The 23,783-nt window shown below is 39.7% G+C and overlaps 1 protein-coding gene across 5 annotated transcripts in view; it reads left to right on the forward strand.

Annotated features, from left to right (window-relative positions):
* PRUNE2 (prune homolog 2 with BCH domain) overlaps window positions 1–23,783 on the forward strand; it is a 271,095-nt gene that overhangs the window by 27,047 nt on the left and 220,265 nt on the right. For all 5 annotated transcript variants that reach the window (XM_055087123.1, XM_055087124.1, XM_055087122.1 and 2 more), the window contains exon 2: window positions 22,128–22,232. In XM_055087123.1, coding sequence (XP_054943098.1) covers window positions 22,128–22,232 — 105 coding nt within the window. The remainder of the gene's footprint in view (window positions 1–22,127; window positions 22,233–23,783) is intronic.

A 23,783-nucleotide genomic window follows, 5' to 3' on the forward strand; every position in this document is an offset into this window, starting at 1 on the left:
TCCTCTTACACACCTATCTTCTTTTGTGGACTTGTTCTAGAGTATTAAAGCTGAAAGGAATCTTAATGATCATGTGGTGCAACCTCCTTATTTTAGAGATGAAGAATCTGATGCTGAGAAGACAGGAGTGCTGGGACGAGGCCTCACAGCTAGTTAGTAGTAGAGTTAGGATCAGTACCCTGTGTCTCCTGCTTCTTTACCTGAAAGCATGTTGTATCCTATGGTGTCCTGAGGAGACAACTTTCTTTCAAACGTGTCAACCTGTATTAAATTCATGCCTAACAATATTTCATGTAATGTAGTTTGACTAGCATTTCTCTGCAGTCACCACAATTCTGGAGATGGCAGGCATTGGGTTAATCATATATAAAACTTCCTCATGGGTTTAAGTCACTTCCAAGATCCAATGGTTATTTGTAAACTAGTGTGTAAAGTGGCATGTTTGAGTAGCAGCAGTATTAGAAACAGAAGCACTAGAATGATTGGCAGGCCCTGAGGATCTATCTGTCAATTTCACTAAAAATGGTGGGATGGTTTCCCCGCCTCACCACCACCCACCACTGCCAAGTGTAATAGGTATGTCTGTGCGTGAGCGGGGGAGCCCTGCATAGCACAGAAAGGGGAGATAGAGCAAAGGAAGGAGAGTGAAACTTTAAAAGGCAGTTGTTAATCCCAAACTCCTAATTTATCCCTCCCTCCCACCTTTTCCCTTCGGTAACCATAAGTTTGTTTTCTAAGTTACACACTACTACATAAAAAATAGATCATCAAGGCCCTACTATATAGCACAGGGAACTCTACTCAATATTCTGTAATAACCCACATGGGAGAAGAATCTGAAAAAGAATGGATATATGTATATGTATAACTGAACCACTTTGCTTACACCTGAAACTAACACAACATTGTAAGTCAACTATATACCAGTGTAAAATAAAAATTAAATTTAAATGTTAAAAAAGGCAGTTGTTCATGTAGGTGTGTCCGTGGAATCAGCATCACCCATTGCCTGCTGTGGAAATGTCCTGAGAAGTCCAAGGGAAACTGGCCCCAGAGACGGGCCGTGATGTATCCAGGAGGAACCCTGTCCCCAGTCTCTCTGGCCGTGTGGGTCAGGGACGTGGGGTGCTCATATTCCTCAGCAGAACAAGCTATTCCTTGCGTTTATAGAAGTATCTTGGACAGTTCTCTGTAATTCACCTCCCTCAAATGCAGAGGTTTTGAGTTCTGAGTATTAACTGTATATTTTTATTTCCATTTAACCATTTAAATAGTTTTTTTTTCTAAAACCCAAGACTACCACTCTGTGTCTAAGTGAATCATTTCTCTTGAAACAGGTTTTGCAAGCAGACTTACGGAAGTGATTCCTTCTACCTCATGGAAAATAGGAATTTCTAGAATTAATATGTCATAGAGCCATGGTTCTTAAATTTCGACGTGCATCACTTTCACTTGGGGAGCTTGCTGAGAACACAGGCACTTGGGTCCCACTTCAGATCTGCCTGATGGGAATATAGCAGATGGGCCAAGGCTGTGCGTTTTTAAACGTTCTTCTTCATGCCTCTCGCGCCACCCTGTGATTTTGATGTTCTCCCGTTTGAGATATTTGTCAGAGGGATGTAGGTAAGAAAGAAGGGTGGTTAGCAGTGAGACGGCTTAAGTGTTGGGGGAGCCCCTATGCCCAAGTTCCTCATTCATTTATTTATAAACATTTATTGAGCACCTCTTCACTATGTGCACAGCATGTTGCTAGGTTTGGGACTACCCAGATGATGAAAATAGATTGTATGCATGTGGAATTAGTGTTTTGAAATTGGTTACAGACATTTTGGTGTTAATTTATTATTAATTCATGCAGTCCCCCCAGGCACTACAGTACTCCCCCCAACCCCTCTTTCTGATGTTGTCTTGTGATCGCTAATACGCTCCTTCAGCTATAAGCTCTTTTTACTCTTTTTCTTAATCTCTCCTTTTATATTTCTCGCATACACTGTATCTGAGGTATTGCTTGAGTCTGCAGTTCTAGCATTATTCCTATGATGTTTGAACCATCTTACTAGAATTTATATGTCTGGTACCTTTAAACGTTAATTCTAAATTAAGCAGTAATGCCAAATGAAGCTCCAGGGACAGGATGGAAAATGTCGACTGTCTTTTACCTATTAGTTGACCTAGGAATGTAACTCACATTTAAAAAATCGATTTCATTTCAATTCTTTTTTTTTTTTTTTTTTTTTTTTTTTTTTTTTGCGGTACGCTGTCCTCTCATTGTTGTGGCCCCTCCCGTTGCGGAGCACAGGCTCCGGACGCGCAGGCTCAGCGGCCATGGCTCACGGGCCCAGCCGCTCCGCGGCATGTGGGATCTTCCCGGACCGGGGCACGAACCCGTGTCCCCTGCAACGGCAGGCGGACTCTCAACCTCTGCGCCACCAGGGAAGCCCCATTTCAATCCTTTTTAATGTCAGGAAAACTTAATAAAGCTCTCTAGATTTTTAACATAATGGCTATCACGGTCAGTCTTGATAATTGCTTATTTTGTGTTATATGCGTGTCTTCTCTCCAACAATAAAAAACAATAAAAAAATACTGGACACTGGTTCAAAGCATTATACTTCCCAATGTTCTTTCACCTCCACTTTTGAAATGGTTTTCCTCGGAATCCTGTGAATTTTGAAGAACGTTATTATTGTTATTTTCCCAGTGTAACAGGTGAGACAACTGAGACCTAGACTGACTAACAATTTGCTGCAGTGATTATATTTTTGATGTTTAATGCAATTGGTACTTCGTGCGACTCTGGAGGCAGCAGGCTCTCCTTCCATTTAAAACTCTAAATGATGCCACAACCAAATCAGAAGCTTTACGTGCTGGTGTTGCCTTTTGGTAGTCATAATTAAGATAGCATTTATTGGTACTAATAATTCAGGATTACATCTCCTTAATAGATGTCCTGAGCAAGCACCATGGTGACAAGATAAGTTGCCCTGTTTTGTTCCATATGTCTGTGTTCTAAGTATTCCATAGTTTTAATTGGTTCCCTGCAGAATAACATTTACAAGCATATGGTATGGAAAATGCTGACTGCTTTTGTTATCATGTATTTTAGTACTAGTAGTGGCCCTGGTTCACTTGGCCTTTAAATGTGATTATGGGGTTATTTAATGCACTTCCCGGTGTACTTTTTCTTAACCTGCCCACTGATTGTTAAATGCCGTCAATATAATGTATCCGGTAGCCTGTGCACAATTGGCAGAAAACTAATTCACAAAAGCTTTCACTGTGGATCTGTGCTACAAGATGCCTTCCCCTGCCTTGCCTCATGTGTGGTTTCAAAGGCACTGCAAGATGGCCTGCAGTTATGCTTCAGAGGAGGGTGCACTGTTTGGAGCCCAAAAGAGCCAAGAGGCAAGGCAGAGCTCTCTGGTGCCTTGTGTGGGAGATTTACCAGCGATTCCTTACAAAGGGGTTACAGATGTGAAATTAGACTCATGGATTGAAGAGGGGACCAGCTGTAGTTTTGGATATCTGAGCTACTTTGGCACTTGCGTGGTTTCCTCAGGGAGTGCTGTAGCAGAGTACAGCTGAATTATTAGTATTTTTGAGACTATGTACAAGCCTTCTTTTTTTCAATCTTTGTATTATGGAAAATTTCAAACATGTACAAAAATGGAAAGTATTGAATAATGAACCCTCCGTGGACCTAGGATTTAGTGTGCTAGTTTCCCAGGCTGCCAAAACAAAGTACCAAAAACTGAGTGGCTTAAAACAGCAGAAATTTAGTGCCTGACAGTTCTGGAGGCTAGAAGTCTGAGATCCATGTGTCCCAGGGCCATGCCGCCTCTGAAGGCACGAGGGAAGGAAGGATCTGTTCCTGGGCTGTCTCCTAACTTCTCGCGGTCTCATTTGTTCTTTGGCTCGTAGACAGCCTTCTCCCTGTGTCTTCGTATCATCTTCCCTCTATTGTGTCTGTGTCCAGATTTCCCCTTTTTACAAGGACACGGTCATATTGGGTTAGGGCCCACCCTAATGACCTCATCCAGCTTAACTAATTACATCTGCAACAACCCCATTTCCAAGTAAGTTCTGAGGCACTGGAGTTTTAGAACCCCAACGTAGGAATTTTGAGGGGATGAAACTCAACCCATAACAGTTATCTTCAATAATTACCAATGCTTTGCCATTCTGTTTCATCTGTTTCCACGCCGTACATGTACAGTTTTGTTTCCTGGGGTATTTGAAAGCATTTCTTGCCATTTCACCTGTAAACTCTCACTTCACCTGAATCTGCGTCCAAGAAGGAGCTTGTAGGTGTGTGTCTGTGTCTGTGTGTGTGTGTGTGTGTGTGTGTGTGTGTGTGTGTATGCTTCCCATAAACATTGTGTCCAGTGGTTTTTGGCATAATGAGAAGCATGGAAAGAACGGTAGAGGCTCCTGCGACTTCTCAGCCTGGGAATCTCTCACCTCTCTTTTCTGGATGAAAGACCTTCTCGAGAAGTTTCTTGACACTTTGGGGCACTTAATGCTCCTGTTCTCTGTGCCCACACACTGTTTTTCAGTGACCTGTAATGTAGGAAGAACCCCACTGTTTTTGTAGCAGCGTGCAGGAGAAATGAAAACAGACTGTTTTTTGGACCTCATTGCCCTGTTCCCCTCCCCCATTCTCTAGAAGGAGGGACTTTCCTAAGAGCTCGTGGAGGGGCAAGGAGCTGTGGAGAAACTCAGGAAGGGTGGGCTGAGAGACGGGTCTGGAACATGCCCCTGAAGACGCCTCAGGGGCGGGGCTGGCTGATGCTGTGCTCTCAGTGGAGATGGCTGCAAGTAAGGGTCAGTTCTCTGAAGGACCACCTTCCAGTTGGCAAGGACTGTGGTGGACATGACCTAGTGTCCATTGTTGCCAGGTAGGGCCAAACAGTGGAAGCCTTCTAAATATGCCATTGTCTGTGCTAATCTGTATAAAGGTTTATTGTTTTCATTTCTTACAATGGCATTACATATATCATAATTACCAAACACCATATTACCATAGTAATTCATGTTTGTTCCATTTGCCCCAGGATGATAAAAAGTTAACCAGGATAATTTTAAAAACATGTATGAAACAGCCTGTAGGAGGTAGAGGAAGGCAGGACTGTGCAGAGCCTTGGAGGCACCGGATTACTAGAAACAGTCTGCGCTGCTGTCAGCCCACAGGCAGGGAGGCGGTCAGATGCACAGCTTTGGCAATAGCCGTCCTGGGGCAGTTACCTCCGGCAGTCTCTGTGCACCAGACTTAACTTGGGGATGCTAAAGGATCTCTCACCCAGGATTCTGAGAATTCTGTGAAATGATGCCAGGATCAGAGAAATCACAGCAGTGGCTCAACAGTTGCTCTGGAGGCACCATTCACTTGGAATGCATGTGAATGGCACCCCCTGGGCACAGCTCCATGGGATGTGAATGGCGCCCCCCTGGGGTTGTGAGACAGTGAGGTGCTCTCTGCTGTCACTGTTGTTACTAACTGGTTGTTGCCACTTGAGTTTCTCTCTCCAGTTAGCTGGGGTTTGCTCACCAAGAGAGTGGGAAGAGAGGACCACCTCCCCCATTAATGGTCCCACATTCTCTCCATCTTTTCATTCTTTCCATCTTTTCTTGCCCCCATCCCACATTTTACTACCAGCACTCTCCTACCACAACATCCAGAAGCTTAACTATCAAGGATTTTTTAAAAGCATCTTCTCCCCATTTTTCCACCCTGAAATTCTAAAGCTCTCAAGACATGAGTGAATTCAGAAGTCACACACACACACACATGCCCGCGTGCACACGTGTTGGGGAGTCTTGCTCTCTGTTTTTCCTTTGATGAAAATTTGTATGTTATATGATCTAAGGGCTCTTAGTTGCTGTAGCCTTCTGAAATAGAGTCAAACAAACCAACAACAACAAAACTTGGGAGGGGAGCATAGGGCAGGACTTTGATTGATTTGTGAAGATAAACAATACTTTCTTAATCAGTTCAGGGTCACTGCTAAAATGCTATTACTCCTTTGGGTCTTCAAACCATAGATTCACTTCTCCAATTGTTGTCTGGTGAGTAACTGACAAGTATTTCTAATAAGACTATTTGCTTCTACATCAGTCTTCCAAAAGCTTCGCATCTATACATAGGACAGTGGGTTTGAAGTTGTCATAAGTGTTAGGTTACTAATAGTTTCAAATAGTTGGAATTTTCAGAGCAGACACCACAGTATTAAGAAATTAGGATGTAATATTCTAGTTGTTATTGAATTTTTAAACTTCTGCTAAAGAAATTACTCAGAGTACTCTCTTAAGGAAAATAAAATGGTAAGAAAATTTGAGTCTTTAATTAAAAGCTGTACATAATTCATCATTGAATATAGCCACAAGCCCAAAATGAACAAAGATTTATTTTACAAGATGAGTGAAAAATTTTTAAAGCTGATGTCATCCATGTTACAGCTATTTATTATGATGAAAGATTTGGCGGTCTGATGCATTTTTATTATGTATTGTTAAGGTTGCCATAATATTTTTAAACCTTCCTCATTTGTCATTCTTTGGATATATATTTTTTATTGAAAGTTCAACGTGACACCTATTTAAAACTTAAAATAACAAAATCTTCCTCTAATATAACACCTTTCTTTTTTTACATGATTATTTAAAATATCAAGGCAGAAAACTTTGTTCAAATATTTTGTATTAAAGGTAACTTTTTCATAATCTATTCAGTTGATGATGCATCTTTAAATGGCGAAAGTAAAATTCAAATGGATATATTGAAATTTTTCTATATTGAGGGGCTATGTTTGGAGACTCTGGGCAGTTCTCTCAACAGAAGAGAGCAAAGGGAAAATGTCTGGGCAACTGAAACATAGGTTATTTAGTACTTAGAATCATAAAATCATATTATCCCAGGGTTGGAAGGATCTGATGCTTAGAAAACTGGAAACTTTTCACTGGAAAAGCTTGTTCTCAGAGGGTGATACTTAGTTAATGTTAACATGTTTATGCTTTTAAAACATATGAAATAATACATATGCACATATTTTTGTATCTATCTTCATCTACATCTATATCCTACGGCACTATGCTGTGTCACCAGACACGTATTTTTAATAAATCTTTATTGAATACCCAGCTACTCTGTGCCAGGTACTGTTTAGTTGTGAAAAGGGTTTTCTATTTTGCAAAATATTGAGAGACAGCGAGAGAGAATGAGAGGTCACTTGGAAGGTGAGGGTTCTTCTGTCACTGAAAAACATACAGTGTACTAAATAACGGCATCATTAAAAACTGTCATCTTTGCAAAGTACAGTCATTGCTCTGCATATCTCTAGTACATGTCCCTGTGAACCTGCATAACTGCATCTTGCTGGAAATGCATCTTCTCCTCCTGCCGGCTTCTAGCCGCTTATCTGTTCATTACTGTCATGTCTGAGAAGGTTTCAGACATGCCAGGTGTGTGGTGTCACCTTCCTGACGTCCATTCCAAATACAGACATTTACTCGCGTGAGTATTAAAGCAATAGATCTTCCTTATGACAACAAAAAGCTGACTGCAGAAAAGCAAAGCTTCAGGGAAAAGTCTTCCGAGCGCATCTTGGCTTGATCATGGAGAGAAAAAACCTGACTAATTAGCTTCAGCCCTCCTAGTCTGAGGGAGAAGAAATAATTAAAGGATCTGGACAGCCTGCGCCATACAGCGGCTGGCTTTGAAAGAGGCGACACAGTTAAGAGGACCTGATCTGAGGGAAGGCTCACAAAAGAAAGTTCCTGGAACTTAGTGTAGAGCTGAGAAGGCTTTTTTTCTTTTCCATAAGGATCAATTAAAGAAAAATTAAAATACTTATGAATCACCATGTTTCCAGTAAAAAAGGAAATACTTGTAATCAAGGAAAAAAGTAAATTCCTACAACTTATAACAACTTTAAAGGTGAGAAAGATAGCAACAAAAATTAGGGCTATTACTAAATATTAATCTTTAGGGCAAAGTTGAGAAGTAGTAACATAAGCATAGCTTTCTCATCTTTTTTTTTTTTTCCTGATTGATATTGTATTTCAAAGCTCAGTGGTTTGGGTGTTGCCCATCCCTGGACAAAGTGCTTTATCCTAGAGATGCTTCTGTGAGTTGTTCCAGCAGGGATTGTGTCAATGACCCACATGGGGGGACTTCCATGTTATAGAATTCCCTTAGTCCATGTCCATCCTCTAGTGCAGCTGTTGGGGAAGGGGGTGGCTATCTAGCTTCTCAGTTTCTACATAGGTGTTAACAGTAATGTCACTTCCCCCTTATTCCCATATGCACCTCATTCAAGGGGTTATTCGTATTGATGGACTTGATCAAATGGAGCAGGCCTGAGAGTGTGTGTGGACATCTGCTACAGAACCCAGCAACACCTGTCTACACACAGACGTCCATCCTGTTTTTGAGAAGGTTCTATATTCTTAGCAGAGAGCCTTGAGACTGTGTTTGGATGGATAGGAAATGACAGGTAAAGTGAAGTAGTTCAAAGGTCATCATACCTTTTGTTATTTTGGATATTTTCCCTCTGTGCTTGATATAAGTTATTTACTACAGAAGTTTTACAGAAACACTTAGTGCAGGTCATATATTTACTAAGTGTCATCCTAAGTTTTCCCGTGATATGTTGATTTAAAAGTTATTAAAGAACGCCCCTTCCCATTTACGCCCACCTTGTGTTCAAAGTGCATTTCTTTTTTCCATGGATGAGGAAAGTAAAAAACAGGGAAGCAGGTCCGAGTGCTCTAGTGCATCATGATTGAAATCACAATTGGGGGCTATTTCTCCACCTTTTAAAAATTGTTTTTGGCGTATTGCAGCCAGGGTGAACATTCAGATAACGTGCACATAGGAGCGTAGGAATAACATAAAGCTGCCAAGATGAAGGGGGGATAAAGAGCAAGCCCACAAAAAGAAAAGCAAACGGAAGGCTCTCAGTTCTTTATTTCCCTCCAGTAATTTTCCTGATGCTAAGTTAACCTGACAGCCCTGGGACGTCTCGCTGATTTAGCCCTAAATCCTAGTTCCACTGAGAACATTTTCTTTGTTCAATTACATCACAGAAGATTCCGTTGGAATCGTGTCAAGGTGCTACGGATTGGCTTTTCCGGGTCCAAGAGGGTTTGATTTTCCTTTGTTGTGCCTGGATGGTATCATAAACGCTGCTGTTCTTCTCCAGCCCCTCCCCATAAGACAAAGATAAAAAAGAATGTCCCAAAGGGCGTGGGACGTGTGTGAGTGTTCGTGGGAGGGTACCGGGTAGTAGATGAGGGAGGTGAAGGGCACAGGACGAGGGAGACAAACCATCTTCCTGGTCGTACTGTTCTGGTCTCAATCCAGGGTTTAGCCGCCCGCGAACTCAGAATTTGGGCTTCTTATTTATTGCTTTAGTCCATCCTTTCAATCGATATTTAGTTGAGTATTTTTACCAAGTACAATTCTAAGTGCTGATTCACCTCTAAGGATGGAAACCAAGACATGCTCTGACTAGCTACCCAGAGTGTGCGCTCAAGGGCCCAGGCTTTTCCCAAGACCTGGTGAAAAGGGCTTTCCCTCCCTTCATCCTTCCTTCCTTCTCTCTCTCTTTCCCTCCCTCCGTCCCTCTCTTTTTTTCTTTCCTTTCTCTCCTTCTTTCTTGTAAACCTCTTTGCTTTCTTGTCTTAGTCTCTCAGAGTTACTTTTATTTATTTTTATTATTATTATTTTTTGCGGTACGCGGGCCTCTCCCTGCTGTGGCCTCTCCCGTTGCGGAGCACAGGCTCCGGACGCGCAGGCTCAGCGGCCATGGCTCACGGGCCCAGCCGCTCCGCGGCATGTGGGATCCTCCCGGACCGGGGCACGAACCCGCGTCCCCTGCATCGGCAGGCGCAGTCTCAACCGCTGCGCCACCAGGGAAGCCCTCAGAGTTACTTTTAATTATTTATGTTTTTAAGCACACACCACAGAGGGGCCCGAGAAAACTCCACATATTCATCTCCCGGCTTGAGAAATTATCAGCACTTTATTAAAAGGACATTCTAGATTTGAACACTTAACAACCTTTGGGGAAAGCAGTTGTATGTCTTATTGTTATCCTAGTTATGAATAGACAATAGGAAGTAATTTGAACTTTATGACACATTTTCCACATCCTGTCAACTGAAAGGGATATGATATAACTGCAAAATAGGTAAAAGAGCACTATATGAAGTTTTAGAATTCCTTAGAAAAATAGTGCTTTGGGGCAGCAACCTCACTAGCTCTGATTGCTAATACAATAAATACCCTTTTGTCTTGAAATCATGTAAACTGGAATTTTAAAATTACTGTACACTGGACATCCATTAAGCACTTAAGTGCTGGGGCCACAGCTGAGTAATACCGGGTAGCTAATTACAGTTAAACCCTTCTATGGGGGTTAACGGATCAGGGCCCAGGATTGGGCCTGTTTGATGCACACCACTCATAGCAAGTCATGTTTTGACAGAGTTCCACAGTGGACTACTTTCCACTGCTTGAGACATCAAAACGAAAATTATTACAACAGTTATGTCTTCAGAATAATGAATAATTTAGAATGTGGAATAGATTCAGAAGTCAAGAGGAAAGGGAAAATATGTGATAAGTAATATGTGATGAATGATAGTCATAAAATCTGTCACTATATAAAGTCATTTTAAAGCTTTGTTTTGAACTTTATATCATGAGGTAGGCAGAATGCATGTGTCATCATACTCTGGGGTGTGTGTGTGTGTGTGTGTGTGTGTGTGTGTGTGTGTGTGTGTGTGTGTGTGTGTGTGTGTGTGTAGAGAGAGATTCAGAGAGAGACCCCACCACGAAATGAGAATCTGTTAAGCTTGAGAGAGGGATGATTACTTGCAGCCTGTAATACAATTTTTAACTTTTGGGCTATTAACAAAGTGTTAGTCCATAGTACTGTTATTTCATAAGAGCATGACAAAGGATCTGAAAACTGAAAACCCTCTTCTGCCCAACTGTTATATCCAACCATGGTTTTCACTAGCAAATGTTGATTTGAGCATCAGCTGTGTGCAGAACACTCACTGCCTTAGGAACTCTGGGGGATACCAAGTTCAAGATGTGGCCAGGGCTTGCAAGGAACCATTGTTCTAGTAGAACTGGATCTCTGATATTGAATAGCTGACCCCCAAATGCATGGGTGACTAGGAACGAAAGATTGCACATGCCAGTAAATGAAGAGAGTTACTGTTTATTTTCATTTGTGTGGTTGACTTTTGTTTCACCGTACTACACAGCAGAAGTAGAATATTGGGCCATGGTGGACTTTAGATGGCGGATACAGTTATTACTTACCTCTGCTCTTTATCTCTCAGTTCGTAGTTTCTCATCTATACAAAAATGGTCTCTGACATTTTTTGGTTGTACAACAGCATTAGTAAAAGTCTTCTGCGTTCATTCTCTGAGGACATATATTTATTTCTGAATTCTGTTCATGTATTAATTGACTAGCATATAAGGCACATTGTATATTTTTAGAAAAACAGAATACTTAAAAGGATGAGTTAAACAAGAGTTTATATGGTTTCTTCTCTTACTTGGAGGTCCACAACCTCACTTTGGAAACCATTGATGGGTTTCAACTGGGTGAACCCAAGCCCTTTTCTAACTCTAGACTTGAGTATATCTAAGTAATGTAACATCAGTAATTCCCTCTGAAATTGTACTTAATCTAGAGCAACTCCAGCAGCCCCTTTCAAAACCCAAATGCAGATACATTCTGCAGTTGACAGAAGCCAGATGGTCCCTGGGCGCTAACCTTGGGTTCTCTTTAAGGCCATGGTTCCCAAACAAGTCACAGTATTCTTAGACTTTACTACAGACTCACTAATTCTGACTATCAGGATGGGCTCAGAAATCTGCATTACAATATGTCCTAGTAGGAGGATGGGCTCAGAAATCTGCATTACAATAATGTCCTAGTAGGTGATCCTAGTGCAGTCAGCAAGACAGTACTGTCACACAGGTGGAAGCCACAGCATGCTTTTCTTCTGAGAGGCAGGACCCAGGAAGGAAGAAGTAGCCATGTGATGTAGTGGGAAAAATATTGGAATACATCTTTCCAGGTCATTAGACGGTGATCTAACTCATTTGTTTGGTAATAGTTGCTTTGATTCTACTTTATGGATAGTCCATAATTTGTCCAACGATTCCTTGGTTGTTATATATTGACATTGTTTCTTATTTGTTTTTTGTTTTTGCTTCCATTACAAATACTGCTTCAATAAACGTTCTTTGGGATTTTATTGAATATCCATATTTAACAACGGATTTTGAATTATAATAAGGAATTTTAAAGTATCCATATTTTTTGGTGATTTTATTTCTATAGAATAGATGCCTAGAAGTGAAATCAATTAGTTGGATCAAACAGTGTGAACAGGGCTTCCCTGGTGGCATAGTGGTTGAGAGTGCGCCTGCTGATGCAGGGGACCCGGGTTCGTGCCCCGGTCTGGGAGGATCCCACGTGCCGCGGAGCGGCTGGGCCCGTGAGCCATGGCCGCTGGGCCTGCGCGTCCGGAGCCTGTGCTCCGCAACGGGAGAGACCACAGCAGTGAGAGGCCCGCGTACCGCAAAAAAAAAAAAAAAAAAAGTGTGAACATTCTGCATTTTAAAGGATACTGTCAAATTATTCCCACATTGGTTGTAGTATTCCTTTCTGCTGCCTACAGTCTAACCAGCGGTGGATGTTAGCACTCTCAATTTTTTGCCAATGTGATGGGGCAAAAAAAAAAACAAAAAACCGTTTTATTGTTGGTCTAATTTGCATTTCCATGACTACTAATGAGGCTGAATTTCTTTTCATTTATTCATTTTTCTTCTGTTAATTGCCTGTTCATACTTCTACTGATTATTCCATTGGTTATTTGTCTTTTTCTAAATCAATGTGTATAAACTTTTTGTATGTTAGGATTATTGCCCTTTTAATAGCAAGATGGTGCAAATATTATCTCCTGCTCTGTTGTTTATCTTTTATCATTTTTTTCCCACAGAATTGAAGTAGCTAAATCACATGTTATATGTATATATTTACTGGGATATAGTTTACATGTAACATTATATTAGTCTCAGGTATACAGCATAATGATTTGATATTTGTATATTGAATCATTTGTATTTGTATATAATATATAGTGAAATGATCACCACAATAAATCTATTTTTATTTAAATATCCATCACCATACATAGTTACATTTTTTTTTCCTTGTGATGAGAACTTTTAAGATCTATTCTCAGTTCTGTCATTCTTTTTGGTGCTGTTGTCTATCAAAATTTTCACTACTTTTAAAGACACTTAATAATGATAAATTCAGCACCTTAGATTTAAATTTAAATTGCATTATCATTTTTACATGAGGCTAATTATAAGAGAAGTAAATTCATTCCGATCAAGAGCTAGAGACCAAGGCAGAGTCTGACCTGTATTATTGCAACATTTTCAGAAAGCACAGTAGGTAGACTGAGGAAAAGATGGTAAAGAGTCTACCATTACTCTTTAGTGCTTGAAAGGATAATATCATATTAAATAATTCATGCTTATTGCACACTTAATGCAACTTATTGAACAAGCTGTTCCATAGATGCCCAAGGCCAGAGAACAAAGTAATGTCTTATTAATGTTTCCAGAGTTGAATTTGTTAATAATATAGTATTTTAATTCATCAGTGAGAATAGGATAAACATCCTGAAAGGATATACAGTGAAAAATTCACAAAAAATATGTCTGTATGAAGACAGGAATGTTTAGTATCCATATGAAAAAATGACCTAAAGCCTTTATAATTATAATAAATACAACATTAAGATACTATTTTACCTATCAACAAGATACTATTTTACCTATCAACAAGATAATGCTTAAACACAGAGTTGAAGATTTGAAAATCAGGTATTTCTGTAGGTGAAAATGTAAATTTCTACAACTTTTCTGGTGAGCGTTAAAATATCTACATTCTTTGACCCAGAAATGTAAAATTTGGGCATTTATCCTGAAGAAATAACTAGAGATGGGCACAAAAATACTATGTTCCAAATATTCCCTGAAGTCTTATTTACATTATCAAAAAATTAACTTAAATCTGCAACAGTAGGGAACTGACTAAATAATTTATAATGATCCTTATTAATGAATACTGTATCCATTAAATGTCATAGTTATTCATTTACTTATTCATTTTTTCAATGGTTATTGAGCACCTACTGTGTGCAAAGCAATAAACTGGGCAGCTGGGGTTACAAAAGCAAACACATGTTACTCCTGGTCATCACAACATTTATATTTTAGAATTTTAAAAGAATACTCAGAATATTGTTAAAAAAGAGAAGCTACAAAATGTTAAGTATAATATGATCACAGTATTACAAAAGAGAACACTCATAAATGTATAGAACAAAGTTGGAAGGAATATGTTATGTTCATAGTGATTATTTTGGGTCTTGAAGATTTTTTTCTTTGTGTTTCTACATTTTCCAAATATTTTACAATGAACATACATTATTTTATAAAGTGACTTACATTACTATGATGGTATAAATTAACTCTATGTTTGATAGTAAATTAACCTTAGGTGACATGGGTGTAGTTTTCTATGTGTGTGTAGCAGGGGTGTTCTTTTTCATTTGGTTTTTACAACCCTTGTATTGCCTTTGACATCAATCATTTAGTAAAATAAGCTCTTCCAAGCTTTCTCTAAAGATCAGTTATTTGCTAGGTAGATTTAAATTTTGGAATGAGTCCAATTTGGAGGTCTGTATTAGTAAGTTTGGGCTGCCATAACAAAATACCATGGACTGGGTGGGTTAAACACCAGAAATTTATTTCTCACAGTTCTGAAGCCTGGAAGTCCAAGATCAGGGTGTCAGCATAATTGGGTTCTGGTGAGAACCATCATCTGGGCTTATCAAAAGCCTCCTTATCCCTGTGATCTCACATGGTGGAGAGAGATAGAAAGAAATAGAGAGATAGAGAGCACAAGCACTCTCTTATAAGGTGTCTTATAAGAGCACTAATTCCATCTTGAGGGCCCCACCCTCATGACTAAATCTATACCCAATTATTTTTCAAAGACCCCATTTCCAAATACCATCACATTGGGGGTTAGGCCTTTGACATATGCATTATGGGGGTACACAATTCAGTTCATAGCAAGGTCTAAGCGTAGCAAAGGGGCACAGACAGCAGGAGGTCAGAGATGGGGCTAGATGGAAAAGACTACAGCTCTTAAGTCTGAAAAGAGGAAGGTTGAGAGATTATAAAAATCTATGAAACCATGGCAGACAGATTTCTACTTAAGCTGAAAGGAAGCAGTACCAAAAGGAAAGTAAAGACCTACCCCATCCAGTTGGTAATACATGTTTGGACACAGTTCCCCCAAAAGTGGAATGGCTGAAAAATGATAATATCTTAGGAAGCTATGTAGGACAATTCCTAAAGGGGCTTTTCAGGAAAGGTAAGGATTTGGGAGCACCATCCTTGACCTTTTCTGGTTGAAGTTGTGGAGGAAAAATAATGGTGCTGTCCCCCAAAACTGTCCTTTGAGGACATTGTCAGTAAAGGAATCTTGAACAAAAAAAATATTTAAAAAATTAAATGCTGTAAGTAAAATAACAATTCCGGCCCCAATCATTATTATGATCCAGAGGAAGTATATAAACTGTATATGAAGTCATTCCTTTTGAGAACATTGTGTTTTCAAGATCGGTAGCAAACAGGCTGAGGAAGATGGATTCAGCTGAGAAAGACAAAGAATGGTTGAGCCAGTACCCGATGCCCCAACTAAAAGGATCCTGACCCCAAGGAAACTGGGGACCCAGATGCCCACCCAAGAAGAAGGGCATTGGGCAATAAGTGTGTTTAGCTTTTGCCCCCTCACCGCCTACCCATAATGACCTCTGCCTTTGACAGTCTAGAAGGGATACAGGTGCACAGGGTCTGAGCCATTTATAGCTGAATTTGCTCAGACCGACTCTCATCCCTCATTTTTCCCAAATGAGAGATATTAAAAGAGGGCCTTCTTCAGCATGGCAAAGACAGGCTGAAGGAAAATATTACTGGGGTTGGTTAGGAGGGCGGTGAGTGGGGAGGCTCTAGACAATATATACTTCTCTGAGTTGATTAGGTTTTCGTTTTATCAGTGAGACAAATTATCTCAAAATCATTTGAGTTTCATCATTGAAAGCTTTTTGCCCTTTCCTAACTCATTGGTTTATATTCATCTAGTAGGTCACCAATTAAATTTGGACATTTATGAGAAAATTAAGTATAAAAAGTCTGTGTCCTGAATTTGTAGATTCTGGTAAATGTTTTTGCTTTTACACATGACCTGAGGTACAGCTCTCAGAAGAGATCAATTACAGCCTCCAGTCACTTCTTATTGTTTATTAATTAACCATTAGAGTGAAATTGGACTAAACTAGGTGGCCAGTGGGCCAGAGTATCCTATTTGGCAATATCATGCAGATTTAAAGAAGCACGTATTCTAATTCCAGGAATTCTATATATACATACCAACCCCGCCACCCCTCCATACATACAGATGTGTCCACACAATTGCTACCATTAAGCCAGTAAGAATGAAGAATAACTGTAGTTTTGGTCATGGAAAAAGGTCCATAGTATACTGTTAAGTGAAAAAAGGAAGTCTCTAAAGAGTAGAAGTACCCCATTTTTGTAAAGTATGTGTGTAAATATACGTGCGTAAATTTAAAATGTGGAATATTCAACAATATGTTAACAGTTGTTATCTTTGTTTTATGAATTTTTGTTGTGTCTGACTTTTTATAATGACATGTATTTCTTTTCTTACCAGAAAAATAAACAAAAATAAGGAACAAAATACAAAGGTTTCAGTTGATGAGGAAAGTCCCTGTGTTCTGGGGACTTTGCATAGAGTGATAAGCTTTTTCTCCTTTGCTTTTTTAAACTTTCGATTGATGCCATGCTATTCCCTCCAGCGTTTGCTCCCTCTGGGTCCCAACCTTTTTCCAGGTAATGATAAGATTATGAGAAGTTCAGCAGCAGGTCAGGAGTACCAGACATCATCTCAAACCCAAGGCGGATATCAAGAGGCATCTCATTCATTTACCAAATGAACAAAGGATGTGACTTTATCCATATCCGACAGAACTGATCAGAGACTTATAGTTCTCGCCTTTGGAAGACCAGGTTGCTCTGGGCAGCTCCAGAGCTCCCTTTTTCCCTGCTGCTCATTTAGCTGTGGTTCCTTATGCATCCCCCACCACCCCGCTCCTGGTTTTCCTGGTGACTGTGACTGGCGTGGACATAGGGGTTGATAGGGATTAGCAGCATGTAAGGTTTCCTCTTGCCCATCCTGTGAGTCTTCTGATTTAGAATCACGGCAGCCATAGATTCATGGGGTTTTTCTGGGGAGGAACCGGGCCCTTTTCTGTGCCACCCAGAGCCAGCCTTCAGGAAGGAAGACCCCTCATTGACTTGGAGTTAGAAGTAGTCAGGTCAATTGCCAACTGTTTTCTGTGCCTGGGTTTCTTTGGAGATACCATTTGATAAATTCAAGCAGCTTCTTCTTCTCTCACGTCTTCACTTTTTGGTTAAGGATGAGGGACTAAGGAATGTGCCCTGCTTTAATGTGCGAGGAAGGGGACTCTCCAACTTTCATAGGCTTTGCCTATAACATTTTTGAAACAAAATTCATTTCAAATCATTAGTTTTGAAAACATTTGCCTGGGGTTTTTAGGAAAAGAGAGTTGGGTAGGATGGGTATGGAGAAATCATAGTATAGCTGTATTGCAAGGGCTTATTGACCAAAGGTTAGCTGTGGGGCTCCGGATGTGAAAGTTCCAGGCAGGAGCAGCTTGGTTCCTCAGAGGGTGGAGTTATGAAAAAATTGGCGGAGGAGGCTGAGCTTACGGCAAGGCAGTTTCTGATCACGTCTGTTTTCTGTGGGTGTGTTTGAAAGTGCTTTTGCCTGACAAGAACAGTTTGCTTTCACGGGCGGTTGAATCTGAATGCTTAGGTATTTCTCTGCTTTTAAAAAGAGGTAAGAAGTAAACTTCATTAAGAAGTCCCATTTTAGTGAGGTATAGATTTACACTTTGAAAGCATGTTAAAATTGTGATCTGGAATACTGGCATATTCAATATGTTTTCTTTTATACATTGATTATGGTAAGATTCTGTCCATCTATTCAGAAGTGTAGGGTATAGTATAAATTGAGTGTAGTATCTATTTCAACCCATTATTAAGATTCCATTTTGTGTTGGGCTTGCTCAGCACTGGGTGTAGGTAGTAACGATGAATCTTCTGTCTCCTGAGATTCCTTAAGGCTTGGTGTGCTTGTATTAATACCAGGGGATGTCTATTTCCTTGCCAGATCTATTCACTCCTGGCTAGGAGTTTACAAAGTCATATTTAGAAAATGTATACACTAGGTAATAATTATTTGTTGAACATCCTGGGCATGCTTTCACCTTTGCACCTGCTATTTCCTTGGCCTGAGATAACTGGAGGTCCCACTTCTTCACTTCAGGTCTTTATTCAAATGTCACCTTCTCAGTGAGCCTCATCCCAGGGCACCCTCCTCCTCCATTCATCATAATCTAATTACTGGTTCTTTATATCTCCTTGCACTAAAATAAAAGTGCCATGGGGACGGGGATTTTTGTCTGTTTGGTTCAGTGCTGTATCCCCAGGACTTAGTGCAATGCCTGGCACAAACAGGGTTTTATTAGTTGAATGACAATGATTAATTGAATTGATAAAATTGTACATATGTCACTTTTATCTGAGCATAATTTGTCTCTTTGTGAATACTCTAAACTCCAATTTGAACTGTATCAAGGGACATAGATATTAAGATTGATATAACTAATTTCATGTTTCATTCCTCCAAGCAGTCAGGAGTCTGTCTGAGCCTGGTTACTATGATATCTGACTTTTGCTACACTCTAATTATATCTTAGTGGGTTTTGGTAGGAATCAGGCACTTTGGAACATCTAAGATTTTTTTGAGGTTGAGCCTACTATTTTTAAGGCTGATTGGTAGTCACCAAAGGTACCTTCTTGTTGTGGGGTCCCTTTTTTCTTGTCCAACATTTTCAGCCAGGCTGAAATTTCTGGTCATCTTTTTGGATTCTGGCATAATCTCTGGAAGGTCTCTTTAAAATGAAAGTACGTTACCTTGGTGGGTAACGCATTAACCCAAGGGTACTCATTGGCATGGACTCTCTATTGGAATTGCTAGTGGAGGAGCAGATAGATCCCTGATGGTATGGGCACCATAATGGTACATTTTGATGGAGGTGGATGCTGGGGAGAAGATAGTGTTGGAGCCTGGGGGCTGGGGCATCGACTGGAGATGGCAGACACAGTAGATGGCGCCAGAAGAAGTCATGACTCTTAGGAAACTGGATGTGTGGGAAGAAGGGAGAATCAGAAGACAAACAAGAAAGCATGAAGAGAGGCATGTGGCACTAAAAGTAACCCTCAAAGATTTGTACTGGGATCTTCTACAGCCTGATCTGTAAGATGATACGTGCTTTTTTTCTCTTTAAATGGAGACGGATGAATAAATCATAATTTTAGAAGATTCCCAAATTGTGAAAATTGGTCCAACATGTTTGGGTTCACAATCCTATTTAGCTCCTTTCTTTTTCTAATTAATGATTGGCTTGGGCTTTGAAATGAATTGGCACACAAGTCTTCTTATTTCCCCCCATGTCTTCTTTCGTGCAAGTTGAGTGTTGAGTGCAGAGCCGTGCCTAGGAATTACTGAACCTAGACAAGAAAGCAGATAGGTCAGCTTTGGGGTCATTTTAATGCTATAATTTTCTGAAGCCTTGCTGTATTTAGAAGGCATGTTTAACATTCTCTTTCTCCCTCAATCTCCATGCTTGCTCATTTTGTGGATGCTGAAGTCATTATGGTATTATGGAGTGGTTGGTGAAGGGCAGCAGAGACAGGGCTCTTTGTACTGGATCATGGGTTCTGGGAACAATCCTGGTCCTATCACAGACTCTATTGACCTATAAAACGTGTTATTAATCTTCTTACTGTCTGCCTTACAAGAAATATGGGAGGAGAAATGAGGTAATGTCTACTTAGACTTTCGAGCTTCTCGGAAGAACAACAGTCTACAGTAATATGATTTCCTAATGCATTTGTTTGTGTTGTAATGGAGTGTAATTCCATTTAGCCAAACTTCTTTAGATACCTCTAAAATATCTAACAGTCTAGCACAGGGGAAGCAGTCTGGCTTTGAGAGTAAGAACTGGGCCTTGACGAATCCTCAAAAAGTACAAGTGAGCTAGCTATAAATTTATGAGCTCAAGGGAAGGAAGCTGGGAGAGGAAGGAATGGGAGCTACAGATGGTGATGGGAGGGCAGTGGTTGTAATTATCTTCAGAAAGTTTATAACGTTTTAAAAGCCTGTTGTTTTACTAAAGATCAAGATGTCAATATATTTTAAAATATATACATTTACTTTAATTTAACAATATTGCATACTGGACGACTCATCTGCAATATTGATCCTGCTGTCATTCTCTACGTTGATAGGCTCTTGACCGAGCCTCCTCCGAGATTTACTTTATTATGTTCTTTGGGCCACAACTTGGTTGTTGAATAACTAGTTTCTGAGTCTGATACGGCAGTTCCCTATACATACCAACACATTGTAAGAGGCCTAGTAAGTTACTAAATAATCCTTTACCTTTGTTCTGTAGAAAAAGGAATAACAAGTCTTTTTTATTGACGTGGTCATGAACAGTGGATTTTTAATGTAGGTTTTTTGAGCAGTACTATAATTGAGTTGGCTTTCTAGTCAGTCCTAAAAAAAGAAATTAAAACAAAGGATGAAAAGTGGAGGAAGTATACATATGTATCATCTCTGACATACTATAAAGATGTCAATCTAGGTTACACATCATTATTGGACAGTTTTGTTGTGAAATTTTCTGGAAGTGATTAGTTCTTTAGCAATTCCAACTCAGTATTTTATAAGGAGGTCAGCCTTCTATAAAGGAATTTTAAGGAAATATTAAGTTAGCCAGGAAAGAAAATAGTATGTATGTATTCTCTTACAGAGAGGTGACAATATACACTCTTTAATAGCAACTGATTTGTATTTTTAGAGAAATAATACTAATCAGAGTCCTCTCTCTGGAGGGAAGAAAAGTGTTACAACAACTTTTATTTGCTAACTGATAGAATGTAATGCAGAGAGAGCATATCCTGTCACCCAAAATGTGGCAGGAAAAAATAAATTCCTACCAAATTGTGTTGCACGCCAGGGACATATGAAAAAAGTCACTTTGTCTCTCAAAGTGAGAAGAACATCTTATATAAGGAAGTGATATGGAATACTATGGAACTGCTCTTTAGACCAAAATAATCTATTACTAAAAAATTATGACTCAGAGATACAGTTCATATTAAGTTAGATTGTGGATGATCTTAATAAAACCACATTTTTGTTGGAGGAGGTCATTGAGAGGACATGACCGCCAGTTGACCCGAGAGCTAGACCCTGGCAATTGGAGGCTCCTCACCCCCTCCCCTGACCTTGGAAGGTACAATCTGCCCACTGATCACACAGTGGGAACCATTTTCAAGGACACAGCCTCGAGAGAGCAATGTGTTGTAGAGACCATACGTCACTGAAGCCAGTTAAGGCCTCTATATAAACTTTTGATTCTGGTGAGCAGGTGTGGAGATATACTTGTCTTGTGGCCGCCCAAGACAAGCCTTGTAAGTAAGTTCCCTTGCTTATTGTACCTGCCACCTACCAATCTGGAGCGGCCTGCCTCTTTCTTCAATCTCCCCTTGCCTTCTGTGTATGGGGGCCAGTTTCAGATTTCACCCAAGGAAGCTCCCAAGGTTTCGAACCAACAATTTTCTGTTCCTGACAATTAACTAAAATTTGAATGAGCATTTCTGAATGTTAAACATGTTGTGCAGTTTTATGTCCTTATATAAAACTTCATAATACATTTATGAATTTCTGCAATTGTCTGAATATAGCTAAGGCATACTTTAAAAAAGATTGAAAAATATCCACTTTATATTAATCTGTTGTTAAATTGTGATGGTTTATTTGGATTTGTTTCAGAATCGAAGCAAACGCTTGGAGAAGGTCCATGTGGTTATCGGACATAAATCGTGTGACCTGGATTCTCTCATTTCTGCCTTCACATATGCTTACTTTCTAGACAAGGTGAGGGAAAAGAAGATTATGCTTTTTATTTGAATTATATAACTTTTAAAAACAAACATTTTCAGGAAAAACAAGGAAACTTAAATTTTCATGTTCTGGTTTATTGTTGCAGAGAATAATGTATTATAATTCATTAATCAGCAAATATTTATTGGCCACTTACTACATATTAGGCATTGTTCTAGTCATTTTTTACTGACTCTGCATAAAACATTATTTCAATAAGATCAATTTTTTTCAAATAAAAATTTAAAAATTTTATAATAGTTGATTACTTTTATGGAAATTCAGAGAATTGACAAAAGTAAGGTTCAGAATTTCTTGTTTTCCTTTACCATCCTTGTTGGATAATCTTGCCTTTGGGAGTAGAAAAATATGTGCAGAATAACCTGTGTGAACATTACATGAAGTACAGAGCATACTGGCTGGAATTTTCAGTAATAGAGGTATTACATGTTACATCTATATTCTGTGTTTGCCTTTTAGCCTGACTTTGCACAGCAAGGTCATTCTCAGTTGCAGTAATCTCCCTTGGGCCAGAGGGGGAAAAGACCTTTCTTGAAATAAACTTTTAAAATTTCCATTCCATAAATTCATCAGCCCATGTTAATGGCTCACCTTAAAGCCTAAAAAAGTACATTATGAGTGTATCAGTGCTATTTCCAATTTCACACAGTTTTTAATTTTCTGGAGTTAAATTTGTTTTATTCCAATTTTGTTTGGATCCTTAACTCTGAGAGTATGCATAGCTGATCTAGAACGATTTAAATTCACATGAAACCCAGTCTTCCAGAATGAGCTATAGGTGGCAAGAATGGCTTTGGGTCAGCAGCTGACAAAAATGCCAGATAAAATCTTCTGATATCTACATACGGCTTTCTATCAAATTTATCTTAAAATGTGCCAAACTTTACAAGGGAGATTAATTGGTATGAGGAGAGAAATGTGCCTGTGTTAAGACATGCATATTGAATACTAATCTTATTAACTGGATTTTTTCTTATTTATTTATTTTTTTATTGAAGTATAGTTAATTTACAATATTGTGTTAGTTTCGAGTGTACAGCAAAGTGATTCAGTTACTTTGCTGTACACTTGATTTTCAGATTCTTTTCCATTATAGGATATTACAAGATACTGAGTATAATTCCCTGTGCTATGCAGTAGGTCCTTGTTGTTTACCTATTCTATATATAGTAATGTGTATCTGTTAATCCCAAACTCCTAATTTATCTCCCCCCACTGCCCACCTTAACTGGGTTTGTTTTTTTTTAAACGTCTTTATTGGAGTATAATTGCTCCACAATGGTGCGTTAGCCTCTGCTCTACAACAAAGTGAATGTCACACATATACATACGTCCCCATATCTCCCCCCTCCTGTCTCCCTCCCTCCCACCCTCCCCGTCCCACTCCTCTAGGTGGTCACAAAGCACCGAGCTGATCTCCCCGCGCCACGCAGCCTCCTCCCACCAGCTATCCACTTCACGCCCGGTAGTGTATACACGTCCATGCCACCCTCCCCCCTCGTCCCCACCCACCCCCCCCACCCC

Source organism: Physeter macrocephalus, chromosome 9, assembly GCF_002837175.3.
Source record: "Physeter macrocephalus isolate SW-GA chromosome 9, ASM283717v5, whole genome shotgun sequence".
NCBI classification, from domain to species: Eukaryota; Metazoa; Chordata; class Mammalia; order Artiodactyla; family Physeteridae; genus Physeter; species Physeter macrocephalus.